This window comes from Lontra canadensis, unplaced genomic scaffold, assembly GCF_010015895.1.
Source record: "Lontra canadensis isolate GAN:19392208 unplaced genomic scaffold, GSC_riverotter_1.0 scaffold2, whole genome shotgun sequence".
Lineage (NCBI taxonomy): Eukaryota > Metazoa > Chordata > Mammalia > Carnivora > Mustelidae > Lontra > Lontra canadensis.
This window is the reverse complement of record NW_022630996.1, coordinates 22,242,374-22,262,653: the sequence shown is the minus strand read 5'-3', so window position 1 is coordinate 22,262,653 and position 20,280 is coordinate 22,242,374. Positions and strand designations below refer to the sequence as shown.

The 20,280-nt window shown below is 37.4% G+C and overlaps 1 protein-coding gene across 2 annotated transcripts in view; it reads left to right on the top strand.

Annotated features, from left to right (window-relative positions):
• CPED1 (cadherin like and PC-esterase domain containing 1) overlaps window positions 1-20,280 on the top strand; it is a 262,654-nt gene that overhangs the window by 41,324 nt on the left and 201,050 nt on the right. For both annotated transcript variants that reach the window (XM_032870574.1, XM_032870566.1), the window contains exon 3: window positions 14,746-14,852. In XM_032870574.1, coding sequence (XP_032726465.1) covers window positions 14,746-14,852 — 107 coding nt within the window. The remainder of the gene's footprint in view (window positions 1-14,745; window positions 14,853-20,280) is intronic.

Genomic DNA, 20,280 nt, shown 5'->3' with positions numbered 1-20,280 from the left:
AAATTCCACCTGAAAAGGTTAAAGCATTTCCCATTAGACATGCAAAAAAAAAAAAAATATATTCGCATCTCACCAAACATCACCAGTATCAAAACTCTGTCATTTGATTAAGTAAGGTTGTTTTCAGAATGAGAACTTTACCGGTTGTTCTATGGAAGTATGTCATGGAAATCCAAATTCACAGCTATAGTATAAGACAGATTGTTTCTGTTGGAAATGGGTACTTGCATCATAGTAAGAATGCTGGGAATGCCAGAAAGGCAGGCACATTCCATGGTAATCTGAAGGCTCATCCAGAAAGCCAACATATCAGGAATAATGAGTGTTTGCATTTCCACTGGTTTGTTTGCTCAGGGATCTCTATTCATTACTTATCCATTTTTTAGAGAAATATCATATTAAAGTTTATCAGCAGGACCTTATTTTGTAGGTACCTGAAATCTCTAACTCATAGCTACACAGCAAGACTATTGCATGCTGAGACCAATTTTTATTTCTTGTCTTATGGGGAAAAAAATCCTATTACTTCGTCACATTGAGTATTTTTAAGGTACTCTATGTGATATCAGAAACATTTTGAATTTTAAAGTGATCAAGATCCAGGTTAATTTTCCATACATTTTTGTTTCTCTGTAACAGTTAATTGACATTTTATAGTACTTGGAAAGATACACAGTGTATAAAAAGACAAATGTCATTTTTCTCAGAGAATAATATTTCTTTACTTGGCTACACATGTGCATATCCTAACTACATTTTTAGAAAATAGTCCCATTTACAAAGATGTTACATATTTGTGGTAGAATATTGAACCAAATGTTTGCAAATACAAAGATGAATGTGAAAAATTGAATCCAAATCCCACCACCCAGAGATAACCCAGTTAATGTTGTGCATGTTTCCAGGCATCTCTCCAAGCACAGCCCAAACATGCGCGCGCACGCGCACACGTGAACACACATACTTGCATCGTCCCCTTTGCCTCCTGCCTCTTTGTACAATAGCTTATCCCCCATGTTTTAAGAGATAAAATGTTAATCTTCAGATATTCTGATAAAAGCTTTGCCATATCAACGTAGGTATAAAAATTTGAATAGATTTTCCTATCAGTAGTTTTAAGTTTGTCTTTTTTGATCATTAACTAAATGTGCTGTGATAAGCGCTTTACCTACATGAGCTCATTGAATTCTCATTCCTAGTCTGTGAGGCAGATATTTCTGTTTCAACAATGAGGAACGGAGCAATGTGTCCCAGAGCTGGCACAGCTGTCTGTCAGTCTGTCTGACAGTTCTGGGACTGTCTCCCTCCAAACCGGAGTCTTTAAACACAATAGCACACTAGTTTCTGCAAAGTGCATGAAAAATTTTGGTTTCATTCTTTTTTAGTATTTTATTATATGGAATACTGTAGTATTTTTACTAAGTCCTTCTTGATAAATAGTTAAAAATTGTTTCAACTAATTGCTATAAATACAACTTTGCTACTATATTCATTTATATTACAGGTTGGAGATCTGAGTGTAACACTCAATTATTTGGCCAATGGGTGAAAATAATAAAACTGTGGTTCTCCATGCCAAATTTCTTTACAAAAGGATGGTTCCTAGTTTGACTTTCATCACCCGTGCTAGTTCACAATCTTTAGGGGATAGATGTTAACACGTTTTTAATCTGATGAGGTTAAAAATGACACATCATTTTAATTTTTTACTAAAAAGGAAGTTTTGTTTGCATATTAATTGCAAATATTTTTATTATGCTAAATGCTGTTTTTTAACTTCATTTTTATTCAGAAAACTTTTTTATATAAAGCATGTAAATAAGTTTATAAAGGGGAGCCTGGCCAGCTTTGCTGGTAGAACATGTGACTCTTAATCTCGGGGTTGTAAATTCAAGCCCCAAATTGGGACGAAAGGTTACTAGAAAAAAAAAAAAAAAGTTCATAGAAAGAAAATCCAAATGGCAAAACAAAGAAGAAAAGATCGTGAAATTCAGAAAAGGTTACAGAAAAATGGTTTAAAGTATAGAATATCACCTTACATTTGTAGAATTGGCAAAACCCAAAATTGGTGATGTCACCTATTGCTGGTAGGAATTCTGGGTGTGGAAGCTCTCATACCTTGTTTATGAAAATGTGAAATTTTCTAGTCTTCTTTTAAAAGCAATCTGGAAAAATCTATAAAACTTTACTTACACTTTTTAAGCTAGCAACATTATTCTTGGGAATCAGTTTGATAGAAGTTAAAGCATCAAAAGATAATAAAATATGTACATAAATCTTAAAATTAAGAATGTCAATGAAACAAAATGATTTTAGATAATGACAATCAAAGAAATGAGTTTACTATATGAGTTTTGAGTAGTTAATAATTAGAAAAATATCAACTCATGTTCCGAGCCTCTCTGGAGAGGTGGAAAATTAACGTTATGAGATGAGGAAACTATGATTTTGCAGAATTCTGTTAAATCTGTGGGATAAATTATACCCAATAGATGTATAAGAACAAGTCACTTTAAAAGTATGGTGCACTTTAATAGTGCTTGGCATAGTTTCACATTGACCTAAATATTATTCATCACATGAATAATAGAATTATTAGCCTCAGGAGACATTTCCAATGTCCTCTTGGCTTCTAGGAGCAGGGCCAATTTTCAGAAAATTGTGAAGTGGAGGAAACTTGTCTTAGACAGTAGATCTGTTTGCCCATTGCCCAGGTGCCTCCTTACCTAAAGCACCCTATGCTGTTGAGGCTGGCCTAGCTGCTCAGATAACACCCACCACTTGGGGCTTGTTGCTACTCATTCATGAGAATGTCCGTTTCTTCATTTCTTTCAAGGCTTACCTATTCTAACAAATGCATTTGGACTACCAATGAGAGAAAATTGCTGAGCCCTGTTCTAGATGATGTGCATGAATTTTAACTGGCGCCTCCACACTGATGAGGTCCTCCCTTTTCCTTAGATGGAAACCACTGATGAGTGTCTTTCCTCCTATGGTGAAAAAGCCTATCAAAGAAACAAAGGGATAGTAAAGAGTTGGAAGAGAAGATTATTCACTGTGTTTCCTAAATTACACTTGTACCACTCTGTACAGAAGCCTTAAATAATAAGCTAGAAGATGTCATATTTTGTATTTTGAAACTTAATTACCTCGATCTGGAATTTATCAGCCTGTATATACCCTCTACTCACCTATTTATTCGTTAAACAAATACTAATATAAAGCTCATCAACTACTAGGCACTGTTCTAAGCACTTGACAAATAATAACTCATTTAAGCCACGTAACATTCCCTAAATGTTAGTACTATTATTACAACTACCTTTAGGAATGACCTTGAACAAGTTCATTAGATTATCTATTGCTTGATTTGAAAATGGAAGATAAATATCTTCCAGAAATATATGATTGGGTTAAATAAATCTCCAAAGAGATTGAAAATAATGCATTATGAGCAGGGGATATGTAATCCTAAAATACTTGTTGCATTAAGTAATAAGCCATTGAGGGAGTTGGTTCTTTTTCTCATGTTAGTGAATTAATTTTCTTAAGCCTTAGTTCTCATCTGTGCTGAATTAGTGTGGAATTATTCTTAGAATAAATTTTAAATCAGTGACTCCCTCCTCCCTTTCAGATTGCTCATAGTCCCTAGTGCCTTATTATAAAATGTTAAACCAGACATGACTATGTTGCATTCATTGCATTTTAAAGAAGTCATGCAAAATGACTTTTAATAAAACAGGAAGAAGGAATAATATTTGGTTAAATGAAGTGTCACAATGCTAATTATACACTGAAAACTCCTGTTCCATAATGTGGAATTTGGTATAAGAAATGTCTGTCAAATACTCATGTCAAGTACTTAAGAAATAAAAGAACTCAGTTTAAAGCACCAACCTCATAACAAGTGTAAGGCATAGGACATTATATTCAGGCATCAGGATATTTCATAAGTGACACTAACCACCCAAGTTATAGTCAACACATGGTTATTAAACGAGAACTATGGGTAGGGCACTGAAGTAGGTGTTGGTGGACAGAGAGCGTTTCAAAGGTGAGTGAGACCTTTCAAGGAACTATATAGGGTCTAGGTAGATATGAGTGCTTCTCACACATACACATGCATAGAGGTCACCTGTTATTGACAAATTCTGATTTGGTAAGGTCTAAGCTGGGGCTGAAATTTTTCATTTCTGACAAGCTGTCAGCTGATGACAATGTTGCAGATCCAAGGACCCTTGCTGAGGAGTAAGGATGTGCATGTTTAACTGTAATATAAAGTATAAGCAGTATGAAGGGCAAATATAATGTTCCACTACAGAAAAGGAAGTTGCCAGTTCTGAGTGTGGGGATCTAGGCAAGTGTGCAAGGAGAATACTTGGTATGTAACAATGAGCTCTCGAGCAGATTTGGGAGGGAAGAGCATTCAGCAGCGTGAGCTGCATGCTAGTCTCAGGAACCAACAAGGGTTTGATGTGGCAGAAGAGGATGTGAGGGGCGGCTTTGAGAGGAAACGTGACTGGAAGACTAGGTTAGGGCAGATACAAAGGGCCTAGGTTGCTTTGCTAAGGAATTTGATCTGTCTTGTGCTGGTAATATAAGATCTGCTTTTGGAGGATGGCGGGCTATAGAGAGGTTAGAGAAGGAAAAAGAATTAGAAGCAGGGAGACTAAAAGATGTTGCAGAGATGGTGAGATCTTGGGCTTAGAGAATGTAATAGGATTTGGAAAAGGCAGGAAATATTTAAGAACTTCTAACTTAAAATTGATGGGAATTAGAAATCAGCGGGATGTGGGAATGAGAGACAAGTACAAGTTGAAGATGACCTTATGATTTCTAGCTTGAGGGAGAGAGTGGCTACACATTTGATGATAAGAAAAGTGGAAGGAGGGACAAGATTTTGGCAGATGATAATGGGTTCAGATTTGTACTTGTTCAATGGGGCCTTTGTTTAGAATGTAGCTGGAAATGACTCTCTGAAACCTGAGAAGTGTAGAGAAATGTAAATTTGGGAGTCCATGGCAAAGGAGCAATAGCTAAAGCAATGGCTATAAACAAAACCACCAGAGGATTTGAATTTAGAAACAGTAACAAATGAAAATGAAGCCTAGAAATTTGGGGAACTGCATGTATTAACAGGAGGGTCTCAAACCCCAAACTTGATCTATGTTTTAATCCTCTGTATTTTAAATACCACTGGAATTTTTATTATGCATCTTGCATAAAAAGTAATTATTTTTCACTTTCAGCATTGTAGTGCTGTTTGCAGTACAACATCCAGAGTATAAAATACATAGTGAGTCTGCGCGCCTGGGTGGCTCAGTGGGTTAAAGCCTCTGCCTTCGGCTCAGGTCATGGTCTCAGGGTCCTGGGATTGAGCCTGGCATAGGCTCTCTGCTCAGCAGGGAGCCTGCTTCCTCTTCTCTCCCTGCCTGCCTCTCTGACTACTTGTAATCTCTGTCTATCAAATAAATAAATAAAATCTTCAAAAAAATAAAAAAATAAATAAAATACATAGTGAGATATCTAGTTAGTATGTGAGACTTTATGCCTAGTTACATCTACATATTAAACAAGCATCTTATTTCCTCTGGAGAATTTGTTCATTCTGATGTGTTAAACACTGAAGTCCATACTCTATTCAGATTTCCTTAGTTTTTTACACGACATCCTTCTTCCATTCCAAAATCCCACCCAGGATATCATATTACATTTAGTCATCATGTCCCCTTGGGCTTCTCTTGGCTGTGATGGTTTCTCAGACTTTCTTTGTTTTTGATGAACATGGCAGCTTTGAGAACTGGTCGGGTATTTTGATGTCCCTCCATTGGGATTTGCCTGACTTTTTCCCAAGACTAGACTGTGAGTTGTGGCTTGCAGGAGTCAGACCACAGTCGTTCTCATCACGTCAGGTCAAGGCTATCTAGTCTCACCATGACTTACCGCTGTTGGTGTTAACCTTGATCACTTGCCTGAGGTAGCGTTTGTCAGGTCTTCCACTGTTATTCTTTTACTTCCGCTTTCCACACGGTCCTCTTTGGAAAGATGGCATTATGTTCAGCTCAGAGAAGGATGGCGAAGCCGATCTCCAGCTCCTTGAGTTTATAGTAGCTCCATGCATTATTTGGTATTTTTCTACTCTCAGGGTTTGTCTCTTCATCCCCATTTATTTATTTATTCAGATCATTGGTTTTTATCAGCATGGACTTATGGATAGTTATTTGATATTTTGGGTTATCATCAAATATTACTTATTTTGTTGCTCAGATTGTTCCAGTCTTGACCATTGGCTCTTACATCCCTTTGACATACTTCCATCATTGCTTTTGTTTGTTTCCTTGTTTGTTTTTGAGCTCTTCCTTACTTTCTGGCACAACGATGCTCTAGGATCATATTGTATATTTACTATTCCAGCCCCTTGAATCAGCAATTTCTCCAAGGACCTGTGGTTCCTTTTATTGGAGAACAATTTTAGAAACCAATATCTAGGCATGAGGTGTAGTCTGATTTTTTAAATTGCCTCAGTGTTCATTTATTTTAAGGTCTTCAAGCTGGTGGGAATTCCAGACATTTAGAACTTTGGTAAAATGCTATAGTGAGAGTTTTATCCCAGACAGATAATAGTCCTGAAAGCAGAAAAAGTTTAAACATACATTCGATTACACTTCAACAGCAGGCTAAAGAAGTGCCATGAAAATCTTTAAAAATGTCATTTTAAAAAACCCAAGGAGCCTTCTAAAGTAAACATATCTTGAATTCATTTCATAAGAATAAACTGATCTATTTCCTTTCAAGCTCTTCTTGATGGAAAATTCCTTAATAGCAGGAGTCTTTTTAAACTTTTGCAAAAGTTTCTGCATAGTATTGGTTTCTTGAGCTTATGAGTAGAGCAGGAGAATTTCAGGAACTCAACACTCCTCACAGTAGTGATCTCATTGATCTTCACAACCTCTCACAGGGCAGAAAGAGGGTAGACACTGGGATAGGAAAGCTTGATTTCTAGTATGGATTTGGAACACCAAGGGGAGAATGGCTTAGAATTTCTCTGTGGCAAAACACAAAGTTTTTAATCATCAGCTCAGAATAAGGAGCCAGAGGCATCACAAGCAAAAACCCATGACCATACTCTTGGAGTAAGGAACTAGACTTAATTAGATTTACGGCCATGTTGTATAATCACTGAATATCTAAAATTCTGTATATAATGATTTCTTTTAAATTCTGAAAATTGCAATAGTCAATCCAATAAATATCTACTAAGCGTCTATAATAATCAGTGTTAGATACAAGAACGTGAATGGTTTTTGTCGTTAAAGTCATAAATGAAATTTACTATGGGTGCTGGATTACTGTTCTGTGGATCCATCACAGTAAGAATATAGTTAAGAGAACTGGTTAATGCAACTTGCATGATTTGGGAATAAAACAGATATTTGCAATGGCTAATTTATAGCCAGACAATCTTATGGTGTTATCAAGCATAGAACCAAATTTGTCATCAATAAGTTGATAATGTATTCATGAATGTAGCTGTATTTACTAACTCTGATAAAGGATTGATGTAGGGAAAATGATACATTATTATTCAGTAAAAATCTCACAGTCTAGTTGTAAAGAGAAAAAGAGTATACAGATGGAATAGTAATGATATGGAATATTCTCATGTTGTATTATAAAGGAATATTATCTGTTATTTAAAATTTAAACATCTTCAGTATTTCTTGATTTTAAAAAAAGCCACACATTTTAGGAAATCACTGAACTTGTATCCTTATGGAATATAACAGTATAATACTGTGAATAAGTAAATGAGGCTTGGCTTTTATAGCTATGTATCTTGGAAGCTCTTGGACAAGTTTATTTTCCAAGTCAGACTTTATAAATCTTTTCTGCTTCAATGTGATGTATGTGTTCACGAAAAAAGTTTCCACTAAGTAAAGCACTTGGAATCTGCTTTCTTTTCATAATTTCTTTAAATGCTAAGAATGGTTAACTTTATTTTCTTAGGCTTACTTCTCTCTTATTCTTACTAAGAACCAAAATAGATCTTTAGGTCCTCCTTGTAAACTACTTTAATATTTTTCCTCATTATCTCCATTTTTAATATTCACAATATACTGGCTTTTGATTGAGTTTTAATTGTTGATCTGTCGCTCACATTCAGTTATACATTCACTATGGATCTCAAAGTATATAGCAAATTTTTCTGAAATCCCAGCCACTGTTGTAGATACTGAGGATATAGTAGTGAACAAAATAGACACAGTTCTGCCCTCATGAAGCTCGCATTCTACTGGGAAGGGCAGGCAGGCAATAAACACATAGACAAGACATATATAATCTGTCAGATCATGATAAATGTTATGAAGAAAAACAAAGAATAGACTTAATATTCTGAGACTTTTATATTGTGTTCCAGAAAACTGAAGTTGTCATTCCTTGAAAATACATGGCATTTATGTATTTTCAGAGCTCTCTGTTTTTCTCTGGGTTGAGTTACTGAACCGGTAGACTTTATCAATGAGGGAGGTCACTGGAGAGCCAGGAAATGATTATTTGCTTTACATGACAACCTGCCTCTGAGAGACTGGAAATATCCTTTTTTTTTTGAAAGATTTTTATTTATTTATTTGACAGAGAGAGAGATCACAAATAGGCAGAGAAGCAGGCAGAGAGAGGGGAAAGCAGGCTCCCTGCGGAGCAGAGAGCAGATGTGGGGCTCGATCCCAGGACCCTGAGATCATGACCTGAGCAGAAGGCAGAGGCTTGAAACACTGAGCCACCCAGGCACCCCGAGACTGGAAATATCCTAAAGACAGACCTTACTCTGTAGGGCAGATGCTTGAGTAAAAGAAAAATGAGAACAAAACCTTTGAAAATAGCTCTTGTTTTTAACACTGAGAAGTTAGTTGGTTCCTAAGAACAAGAGAGAAGGATAAAAACTAACTCAATGCCATTTTATGTCTGAACTAATTAATCCGACCCTGTCTACCACAGGGTCTTGGTGGATATCTGAGCCAACACCGAGGAGGCATGGTAATGTGGTGTTATCAGCAATTTTGTTCCACATTTTATGGGCAGAAGCCTATATAGATTTTTGTTGTTTTTGTAATTTTGAGTCAGAGAACAGAACATCCACATCCTGTTTTCCTAGAACAATGTCCTGTGACCTCTCTATTTACAGGCTTGGCTAGTCTAGTCTGGGAGTTGGTCTTGCTCTGGTTTCTTTGTGACAGGGAAAGAAATCATTTTAACTACCAAAAAAATCTAACAAATTTTAGAGATCTTTTTTCAAAAGTAGGTGGAGGCCAAGTTAATATTTATAGTTCCTAAGTACATGGGCAGCTGAGTGCTCCCTCCTTCTAAAGATGAAAGTTTTACTTCCTTCAATTAACAGTGATAGCTAATAAGGTTTTGGAGCACTATTGCTGGGTGAGGGTCTGGGAATGCCCCAGATAATCTGTTATAGTCCTTTTTGCCTCTGAGGCCCCAAAGGAAAATGGATGCATTAGAGAGTAGTTGGAAAAATACCAAACCTATGTAATTCCTCTTTGTCTCAGTTTCCTCTCTTGTAAAGTATGTGAAATAATTGCTTCTACCCCATGGTGTTGTTGGAAGTTCTGCTCAAGTTAAAATACATAAGGTAGCGTAAGCTGAATTTCTCCTATTACCTCTGTGGTTTTTGAAAGGATAATGAGATAATGGTCATGAACATGGCCCCTGGAGTTAAACTTCCTGTGTTCACATTCTCTTCCCACCACTAACCAGATGGCTGACCTTGAACAAGTTATTTAACCTTCCTGTGCTTTCCAGAAGGAGAATAATCATATCCAGGAGGATATTTTGTGGAATAAGTGAATCGAAACAAATACTTGGAATAGTACCTGTATCAACAGTAATTCTTTCTGGAGCACGTAATTACTGTAATTACGTGCTCCAGAAAGATTTACTGTTGATATCATCACTACTAATACTAGTACTGTTGTTGACTTAATTATTAGTGTGGCTTTGGCACCCAAATCCTAGTGCAATATGCTAAGGAACTAGGCTGAATCCTCTAAAGGTCTCCTTTTCCATCTGCCAGGAAAACCCAAGAAACCCCCATCCAAGTTGGCCCAGGGTGGCTTTGTCTGTTTTTTTGTTTTGTTTTGTTTCAGTTTGGTTTGTTTTTTTTCCCCAAATCCAGGTCTGACTTCTCTGTTCTTACACTCTAATATTAATGTCAACTTTCCGGGGCAGAAGAAACACATTGAGTAAGACCTACATAAAGAATGTTTGCCCCAGGGGCCCCTGGGTGGCTCAGTGGGTTAAGCCTTTGCCTTCAGCTCAGGTCATGATCCCAGGATCCTGGGATCGAGCCCCATTTTGGGCTCTCTGCTCAGCGGGGAGTCTGCTTCCCCCCACCTCTCTCTCTCTGCTTGCCTCTCTGCCTACTTGTGATCTCTGTCAAATAAATAAATAAAATCTTAAAAAAAAAAAAATGTTTGCCCCAGTGCCTATAAAAGAAAAAAGCCTAGGGACACCTGGGTGGCTCAGTGGGTTAAGCTTCTGCCTTTGGCTCAGGTCATGATCGCAGGGTCCTAGGATCGAGTCCCACATTGGGCTCCTTGCTCAGAGGGGAGCCTGCTTCTCTCTCTGCCTCTGCCTGCTTGTGCTCTCTCTCTCTCTCTCTCTCTCTGACAAATATACAAATAAATAAAATCTTAAAAAGAAAAAAAAAAGAAAAAAGTCTATCATAGGCTACATAGAACTATGGAGACAGTCCTGAGACAGGCTGAATGTCGTAAAAGAGTCCCCAAAGAAACTGTGGATGAGAAAGAGATGAGAGCAGGCCCACCTAGGAATGATACCTCATTCTCTCTATTGGTCCAACTGGAGAGAAGAGGTATCAGTGAAAAAAATGCCCAGAGGCCTGGCCTGATTTTCCCAGGCTCCTGAGAGAAAGAACTAATTTAAGAGACCACACTTCAGTCCTTACCAACTTTTAACGGGTAGTAGAATGTCTCTGGAGTTGAAATGACCTTACTCAACCTTGTGGGAGAGCATGGTGGCCAAACTGGAAAGGGTGTTTTCGGACATCCTTTTAAGACTAACTGACCAAATATCGATTTGCCTACTACAGTCCTCTTAACAAGACCAATTTACCTAATGACCAGCTCTAATTCATTTGAAAGCTAAAGGGTGAATCATCATCTTGCTGAATGAGCAGCTCTCGCAAACTGACTCACAGTTTTCACACCAGGCCTTGGACTGTTGGCCTCCTGGAGGCAGAGCCAGGTACTTGGGGCCCAGGCCGGGCCACATGGCAGAAACAGGAGAAAATGGGGGAAGCTGTACTCAGCTCCCGTCAGTGGCTGCCCTCTGCCTTTTAGGAAATGGGCCCCGTAGGACCACAGCCTTCAGGTTTTCAAATGAAGGCAGAGATCCAGATTTTCAGGTGAATTGTGCTGACATCCACCTTTTGGCAAATACTTAAAATTGAAAACAAAAACAAAAATAGTAATCATGCAAGCCACAAGCATCCTACATGCAGGCTGGACCGTCCCTATGTGCCCTTGGTCTGCATCTCTGCTGTACCCCGGGGCATTTGCTTACTAACTGCTCCTGCTTTCAGCTAGTTCATTACAGCCCCAAAGCCCCCACAATATTTACCAATTTGTAATTTTGCTAAGGCACACATTTGTTTCCCAAATGCTCCAACATTGACTTCTGAATGTGATTTTTCTCAGCTAGTGAATGTGCTTTTTTCTCTGCTGGTTTTCTAACTACAGTGTGGCTTTTGGGGTTTTTAAAACCAAGTTTGAATACGTGGTGCCTCTCACAAGACAAATAAAGCTTTTTCTTTAAAAAGGGGCTGTGGGCCTCAGGGGAGGGACTTAACTTTTAAGGTTGGAGATGGAAATGAAAAGGTCTACTCAATATTTATTTTTTTTGGTAGTTTTTAAAGTTTATTTTTGTCATTATTACTAAGACTGAAATTGAAACATGCATCAAGTTATAAGCTTGAAGGTGTTTATCTAACATAAATTTCCGTTAAACTGAATATTTAAGTAGGAAGCAGATTTAGAAATTTGTGGTAGGACTCAGTGAGGGTAATAATAGGAATTTTGAGTGACGACAATCAGTATTTTTCAGACTGTGGTGGCAAGAATTAGACAAGAAGTATCTGAAGAGATTACTTGAAATTTTGGGCTATACTCTACTTTCATTTTAAGGTTAAATGTATGTGCTATAAAGTGTTTTTGAAATATTAATTTTAAATTTAAAATATTTGTTAAATAGTTTTGAGAGGTAAGGGGTAACCCTTATGAATGTCAAGAAACTGCATGGCACTTTATTAGTTATCCTAAATTGTTTTTAATGTTCATTTAGGTCTCTCATATATGGTTCAGGGCAGTGACCATACTTTTCCTTTTTTTGTTGTTTTTTGCTATTTACACTCATAATTCCAGTACAATGTCCTGCTCATAGGAGATTCTTTACAAATTAAATGTTCTGAATTATTTAAACATGTTTTCCAGTTTTAAACATTTATGGCTTAAATATATATATTGTAATCAAATTGAGAAATTGTGTGTACGCCTTGGGTAGTGAAGGAGGGCATGTGTCAGACGTGGGGGAATATAAAACCTACTGTGTTTTAATGCCCAAACAATACAGTTCATGATTTGAAATCCTCTCGTTGCATAGCCTTGTCTTCTTAACATATTGGGTTGAGTATATTATGTCAGGAGGCTTCTTCTAGAGTTTTAGTGTTTTAGTTTAGTGTTTCTTGGGCTAGAAATAATATTGAATGAAACCATCTTTGTTTTCCCTTTTAAGTCCATATCAAAAGTTTTTGGCTGAAAGTGCCAGGTGCACATTTTCAATAAAGTAGTGGGATCATCATGGAGTGTTTTTTTGGCTCTAGGAATCCATTTGGAGTTTCCTTCAAAGTGAGGATGCAGGGAACAGCATAGATCTTCCAGTTCAGAGGTCGATGGCTATTAAATAGAGAGATTTCTCCCACCCCTCAATCACGTGCATCTTTTCTCCATGTCCCTGTGAACTATTGTGCTATATTCCAGCATCTTGAGATAAATCAAGCAAATGGAGAAGCTCTAGGGCAAGGGCTCACATGTTAACTTGAGTTCAGTGGTCTGGATCCCCTTGTTTGGTGGAGAGGTTTCTCTTCTAGAAACAGAACAATTACAAACAGAGGAACCAGTGGCCCAGAGAGCATAGAGCTTGTCAAAAGGTAAGGGACTTGATTAGTGCAGAGTGAAATGTCATTCCCGATGGTCATAGGTCCCTCTTCCTTATCAATCTTTTTTTGTTTTTTTCTATAAAGCCCTTCTTTGAAAGCATTATGTGTTCAAGTGAGACATTCTTCTGTGAAGTTTTTAAAAGACAGGATTTGGTTATTTTCTAGCTTTTTAGAAACCATGGATACCTAATGCAAGAGAAGACTTGTGAGTTCCAGCATAAAGAGTTACCGAAGGAACATTATCTCAGGACTGATCAACAAAACAGACCATGTGCACAGAAATTGCTTAATTTTTTAAAAGTGAATTTCTACCTCAAATGGAGAAGTTTCCCAAGTAATATAAATCCTTTTATACATTATTTAGTGTTCTTCTTTTGGTTATTTTTGAGTTACCTATTTCTATATTGTCTCTAAAGTAACATGTTTAACACCATATCACGGGCTAGTTATTCATTCATTTAACAATTATTTTTTAAGATTTTATTTATTTATTTGAGAGAGAGAGAGCACGCATGAACACCTGGGTGGAGGGTGGGTAGGGACAGGCAGATGGAGAGAGAAAAGTGGACTCCCTGCTGAGCAGGGAGCCCCGATGCTGATCCCAGCACCCTGAGATCATGACCTAAGCTGAAGGCAGATGCTTAACCGACTGAGCCATCCAGGCCCCCCTCATTTAAAAAATGTGTTTAAAGCACCAATTATGTGTAAGACATGTTGATAAAAACATATAAATAAATCAAAGAGGTAAGGGAAAATAAACTCATAACACACAAATGTTAATTTCCGAATGTTCAAGTACTATACAAGAATGTACTCTTCTGAGATTATTTTGGCAAGTTACTAGGATTTATTGGCAAAGAGATTTGTCCTTGGTAGATAGCTGAAATATGATTTATTTTGGTCCATGTTATACTCTGTATTTTGAGCTTAACTCTGCTATCTATAACTAGACCACAAATTCCTTTTAGATAAAACCTGTTCTGTTTTGTTTTTTAATTTTCACAGAATTTTATTTTCTGCTGACCACAACTTAGTCTTTGTAAGAAATCTTATAAAAGTGTATTTTTTTAAGATTTGTGAAAAGTGATGGTGATACTAAAGCCTAGAACAAAATATTTGGTGTTTTGACTTTTCATTATTTGATTTTGCAATCACCCCCTATTTTAAAAGACTTTCTAATCATTTTTCTTCCCAATCTCCAAATAAGACTTTGTAAATTTATAAAATATGTGACTTAAAACATTTAATTTTTAGTCTTTTAAAGGAGTTTCATGACTTGCTTTACGTAAGTGAATTTTCCCTGATATGATCCTAACTATAAAAATGTTTCTAAATTAGAAAAGTTGAAAATTTCAGTTACTTCAAATATTAACTTTTAAATATATTCAGAATCATTTTTCTTGTGTTTTAGGATTTAAATAATAACATTCTTAAATCTAAAAATAGTGTCTTCAATCTGATAAAAAATCATTTGTTTTTCAATATTCTTCTGCTATTAGGTGATTTGGGCGCATGGGATCTGCTCATTTGCCTGTCTTCTAGGAAAGCTGGTGGAAAACCTTGCATCTCCAAAGAAGACGTATGCCATTTAGGTTTACATCAAAAGGTAAATATTCTTTTCAAAATGTTTACAGATTTTAACAGCCCTTTGGATATTAACATCAGCATTTCTTGGTCCATGGTATTTTTCAAATGTGAGAAAAGCATCAAAACTAGTAGCTGTTTCTCAGTAGTGAAATAGTATTGTAGTAGCTATCCTGATTATTTGATATTTCTGCAATTGACAATCTTGATATCTTCCTCCTTGTAACTCTTGACTCCTGTGGCCTTTGGGCTGAGTACATGATTTTTTTTTTCCTTCTTATAAATCGTTGGCCTTTCCTTCTCTGTTTTCATAGCCTCCTTTCCTCTGCTCATACTTTACATGCCTGTGCTCCTCAACACCATTCCCAAGGTGGTTGATAATTCCCAAAAGTAACACCTAAAATTCAAGCATTTTCTCAGGCTTCAGGCTCATATGAATAACTGCCTGTTAATCATCACTTTCATATCACACAGACACCTCAGACTCAACACGAGGAAAACGAGCTCATATGCTCCGTGGGACATCACTCCTACTCTTTCATTCAGTGGCTCGGCAGGACTACTGTTATATTGGTCATCAGTGTCCTGTCACTTCCTAAGGCAGAAATCTGGCCTTCCCCTTTGATCCCTTCTTCTCCTTTGTCCTCTGCATTCTGTCAATTACCAGGACTAAGGAATTCAACTCCTAAATACTTCTCAAGTCTCTTATTTCTCAAATATCCATATTCACTACTTTTATTCTGACCAGGTTTATTGTAAAATCCTCCTTACTGCTTTTTTCTGAAGCAAATATGTCTTGCTCCTAAAATCCATCCTGCCTACAGTTATCAGGATGAAAAATAAAATGCTGAACGAACCTGGTTCTTCCTGCCCTTCAGTCTTGAATGGCTTCACATCAGCTATAGGATAAAGTCTACAGTCTTGCCTGTGAGTATCTGTCAACCTCCAAGCAGGAGACAAATGCCATACTTGAAAGGATTCAACTGAAGAGAAACTAATGAAGGAGCTATTGACTGAGGTTTTGATAAAAGAAGAGAAACAAGATTAGAGAGAATCTAATAAAAAAAAGATAAGGGGGAAAAAAAATGATTAGAGGCTTCAGGGACCAGAGTACTTGTAAGATTTTACTACCCTCGGAATAAAGAAGAGTACCTAGAAGGGGAGGCCTCCTATCAGTGCCACGCGTCATTCTAAGTGCTCACATGTTTATGTCCATTCTTTACATATGAAGAGATTGAAGCACAGAAAAATTAAGAGACTTGCCTACGCCCTCATAGCTAATAAATAAAGCAACCAGAAAATTCAAACTCGGGCAGTTTGACTTCGAATTTTGTTTTCATGGCCACATCACCGTACAATTTTTAAAAAATATTTAGGACTTGCATTTACAGCCTTGGCTAATGAATACTCTTGAAGAATTCAAACGTTCTAAATGATACCAATTAGATAACTGTCACTTTAGAGCATGAATAATTTGAAGCTTTAGGAACCATGACTTATTTATGTCAACATAAATATTCAGAACAGAAGCTGCTTCAGGTTCATTGGGGATTCTTAGACAAACAAAGGAAGAGGCCCTGCTCAAATTAGGATTATTCATCACATCAAGAGCTTTGGAATTTAAGAGCTTAATGCAGGCGATCAGAAGATCTGTTATGAAAAATGAGTGGCCCGGAGTCTCTCTAGTTAGTCAGAAGGAGAGGAACATGATTTTAAAACTGTGTGGGTCCCCATGATGCTGAAAGTGAAGTGAGGTCCACTATTTGGGGTAACGCTAAGTTTAGTAACTGGGGCTGTATTTCACCTTTAACAGAAAGGTTCTAATGTTTCAAGAACAGAGGGATTCATTTCTAGCTCTAAATGTTTGTAGGATTAGCAGTCCCTAAACCCAGGATGCCGTTTTTAGTCCTTGGAGCACTGAGAACTACTGAAATGTCTCTTAGTATAAAGCATTTGAGCACAATTTCAGGTGAATTTGATGGAACGATAATTGCATGGGAGAGACAAGGAGATAACGACCCTTCTTGTCGTTCGTTCTCTTCCTTGGGGATGATACTGAACAGCTTTTGGAGAACATCTGAATTTTGATAAAATAATCAATAGAACTGTGAACCAATCTAATGAAGACGAGGAGCAGTCCCTTAAGATACAGTGTGAAATGTGTGTCACTCTCAGTATTCTTGAGTGAGCCTTCCCAGCAGCACCCCCCCACGCAGTGCTTTCTTACACTTTACAAATAGTCCATATTCAAATGTCTACTCTCCTTAATGAGTTCATGGTATTACTGTAGTTTCGGTTTTAGTTTATAAGCACTTTCTAAATGTTGATAACTGATAGGTTGTTGTTTTTATGAATGTCTCCAAATAAGAATGATTTTTTTTACTTTTGCTTCTGATAATATGTAACAGGAACAATTTAAATGTAGATTACTCACAGATTAGGATTGTGGAAGGCATGTAGGGATTGAAATCTTTCTAAATGTACATTTCCTTTCTCTCAGTTTGATCTCAGAAATATCCCAGAGCTCAAATATCATTATCATTTTCCTTACACATTCTGATCCTTTCAAAGATACGAAAGGTTCTATGCCAAGAAGAACAGCAGCTTATATGAAACATACACATACGTAGATGTGTATGGAAAGCATTCAAGCCCAACACAAAAGCCTTATATATTGAAAATAATTATTTGGGTGATACTGATGTGTCAGTGTAGATTCCTTAAGCATAACAAAGGTACACTCTGGTGGGTGGTTGTTTATAGAGGAGGCTGTGCATGTGTAGGGGCAGTGGGTAGATGGGAAATCTCTGTACCTTTTGCTGAATTTTGCTGTGAACCTTAAAACTACCTGAAAGTAATAAAGCCTATTAAAAAATAATGTTAATGTTGCAATGTTGAGCTGGAGAAGCTTGTTGTATAAAAGTCAGCTATCCAAGTTAAAACCTCTTTGATGTTCCTTTCAGTAATGATGCAAATCTTATATATTTTATGATGTGCATAAACATAAAAGTAAAAAAACAAGCACAAGGATATAGAAGAGCATTATTGGGTTAACGATGAAAATACATGGAAAATACATGTAATATTGTTGATTTGCTTATAGCCAGATGACCCGTAGCCCTTGAATATATTTCTTTGTGCCAAGTTATTCGGTTTAGCTGCTTAGTTTGGTGCTCTGTTACATAGTAGAATGGAAATGTTATTTCTGGTGTCACGTGTCACCTTGGGTTATGTCATCTGTCAAGATTCTGTGAATTCCAAAGATGTGCTTTGGAGGAAGGAACACGGGAAAGAGGTCATTGAGTGGAGATGGAAACATGGAAGGCAGAAGCCTGGGGGCAGTTGCTTCCCTTGGCTTGGCTCTGCTTTCTTTTTTCTTTTCTTTTTTTTTTTTTTTTAAGATTTTATTTATTTATTTGACAGACAGAGATCACAAGTAGGCAGAGAGGCAGCAGAGAGAGAGGGGGATGGGGGGAAGCAGGCTCCCTGCTGAGCAGAGTGCCCTATGGAGGGCTCGATCCCAGGACCTGGGATCATGACCTGAACCAAAGGAGAGACTTAACCCACTGAGCCACCCAGGCGCCCCTTGGCTCTGCTTTCTTGAAGCAAATACTTTGTTGATCCTGAGTCAGTTTATTCCTCTACCTCAGGTCTCACACAGAAAGCTGCCTCTTTGATGAGACACAGAGACCTACACTTCTGTCTGAAATCTGTGCAAGCTGTGCTGTCTTTGCAGCATCTATACAAAGTCTTCTGTCCCATTAGTTCAGTTATGGGCATCCCTTTGACCAGGACTCTTGTATTCCTTCCAGTTTGTGTAGGATGGGACAGCACATCACAGATGCTCTTAGCATCTGCTGTAGCAGCACCTTTGCCCTGAGCTCTTCAGAAAGAGGGAGAAAGTCTTAAACTGGACCCTATCAAACACATAGCCTTTAGTGATACTTACCTAATATGCTACTTTTCTTTCTGGGTCCTTCTATGAACGTTTCTATGTAGTCATTAGCGACTGATTTGGCTGATGTGGGGGGAAATTGTTCAGGTTTATTGACTTTTAAAGTTTTTGCCTATGTAATTTAGAAAGGTTCTTTGTGTATTATCTTTTAAAAAAGAAAAACTTTGATTGTACTTTCTCCATATTTTTGCAGCATTCTATCTTTCTTCCAGCCTTTCTTAGGAAGTCTGAATTGTAAACTTAAGTATTTTCTGAAAACTATTCGTTTTCTACTTTTAGTCTCTGAACTTTCTCATTTTTGAATTTGAGAAATGTAGACTTCCCTAACATCTACAGTGTTCTGTACTTACAGCCTTTGCACTCCCAGTGCAGGAAGAATGTAAGTGACCCCGGTATCTCTGAGGACTCTCAATCTTGGGTAGTTAACAAGGTTGCTCACACAGATTCACAGGAACAGGTTCAACAGAAGCCCCGGCTTCATTCATACACAGCGTGGGCTGAAGTTTGCTGTTTGCTGACTAAATGAATAGAGTTAACAAGATGGCAAGGGTTAGCAAATGTTTGATCAATGCACTGTTTCAGAGCACTCTAAAGTGAATCATTTTGTAAAAACTACAACTGATGATTGAATTACCAAATTGATCAAAACCTTAGTGAGGCAGCGGAATTCGGAGACCAAAAGCTGTAAGAGACAAAACAAAGTGATGTGCTCAAGTATGATTCGGTTACATGTCGGAAGTGGGCCTAAAACCAGTGTTTCCGGTTCTCTCTTTTCAACTGCAGCTGAGCTCTTTTTTTTTTCTTTTTTAAGATTTTATTAATTTATTTATTTGAGAGAGAGAGAGAGAAAATGAGAGAGCATGAGCTGCAATGGGGGGGGGGGGGGGGGGTGGAGGTGCAGGCAGGGCCAGAGTGAGAAGCAGACTCCCTGCTGCTGATCATGACCTGGGTCAAAGGCTGTTGTTTAACCAACTGAACCACCCAGGTACCACTGAGCTCTTTTTAAATAGCCTCGTGAGGAGGACATAGTGGAGAAACTACCATACTTTGTAAGTTTAAAGGGAGTTAATTTGAAAGTAATCAATAATTTCTCAGAAGTGAATCTGATTTTCAAGCTAAATCACCTTTACCTCTTTCTGTTAGTTTTAACAAGACTTTGGGACATTCTTTTGGGAATTTGGTTGATAATAGCTAGATAATCAGTCTATAAATTCAGAAATGAAGAAGAAAATTTAGCTTTAGTGTCTTATAAGGTAAAATATATATTTGAATTTATGATAATGTCTGTGAAGCTTTCTGAGAACAAATTTTTGTTAGAAGACAGTTTCGCAATGACTGGACTTTATATCCAGAAGCAATATTGCCCTTCAATGTGAAGTAAAGTCCATATATTAAAGTTTGAAGCACGGATAGCACTGAATTTCCACTAAATATCTGTGATTCACATCACTGAGGGCCTTTGGAACTTCAGAGTTTCATTGGTTTTGAGGTATGT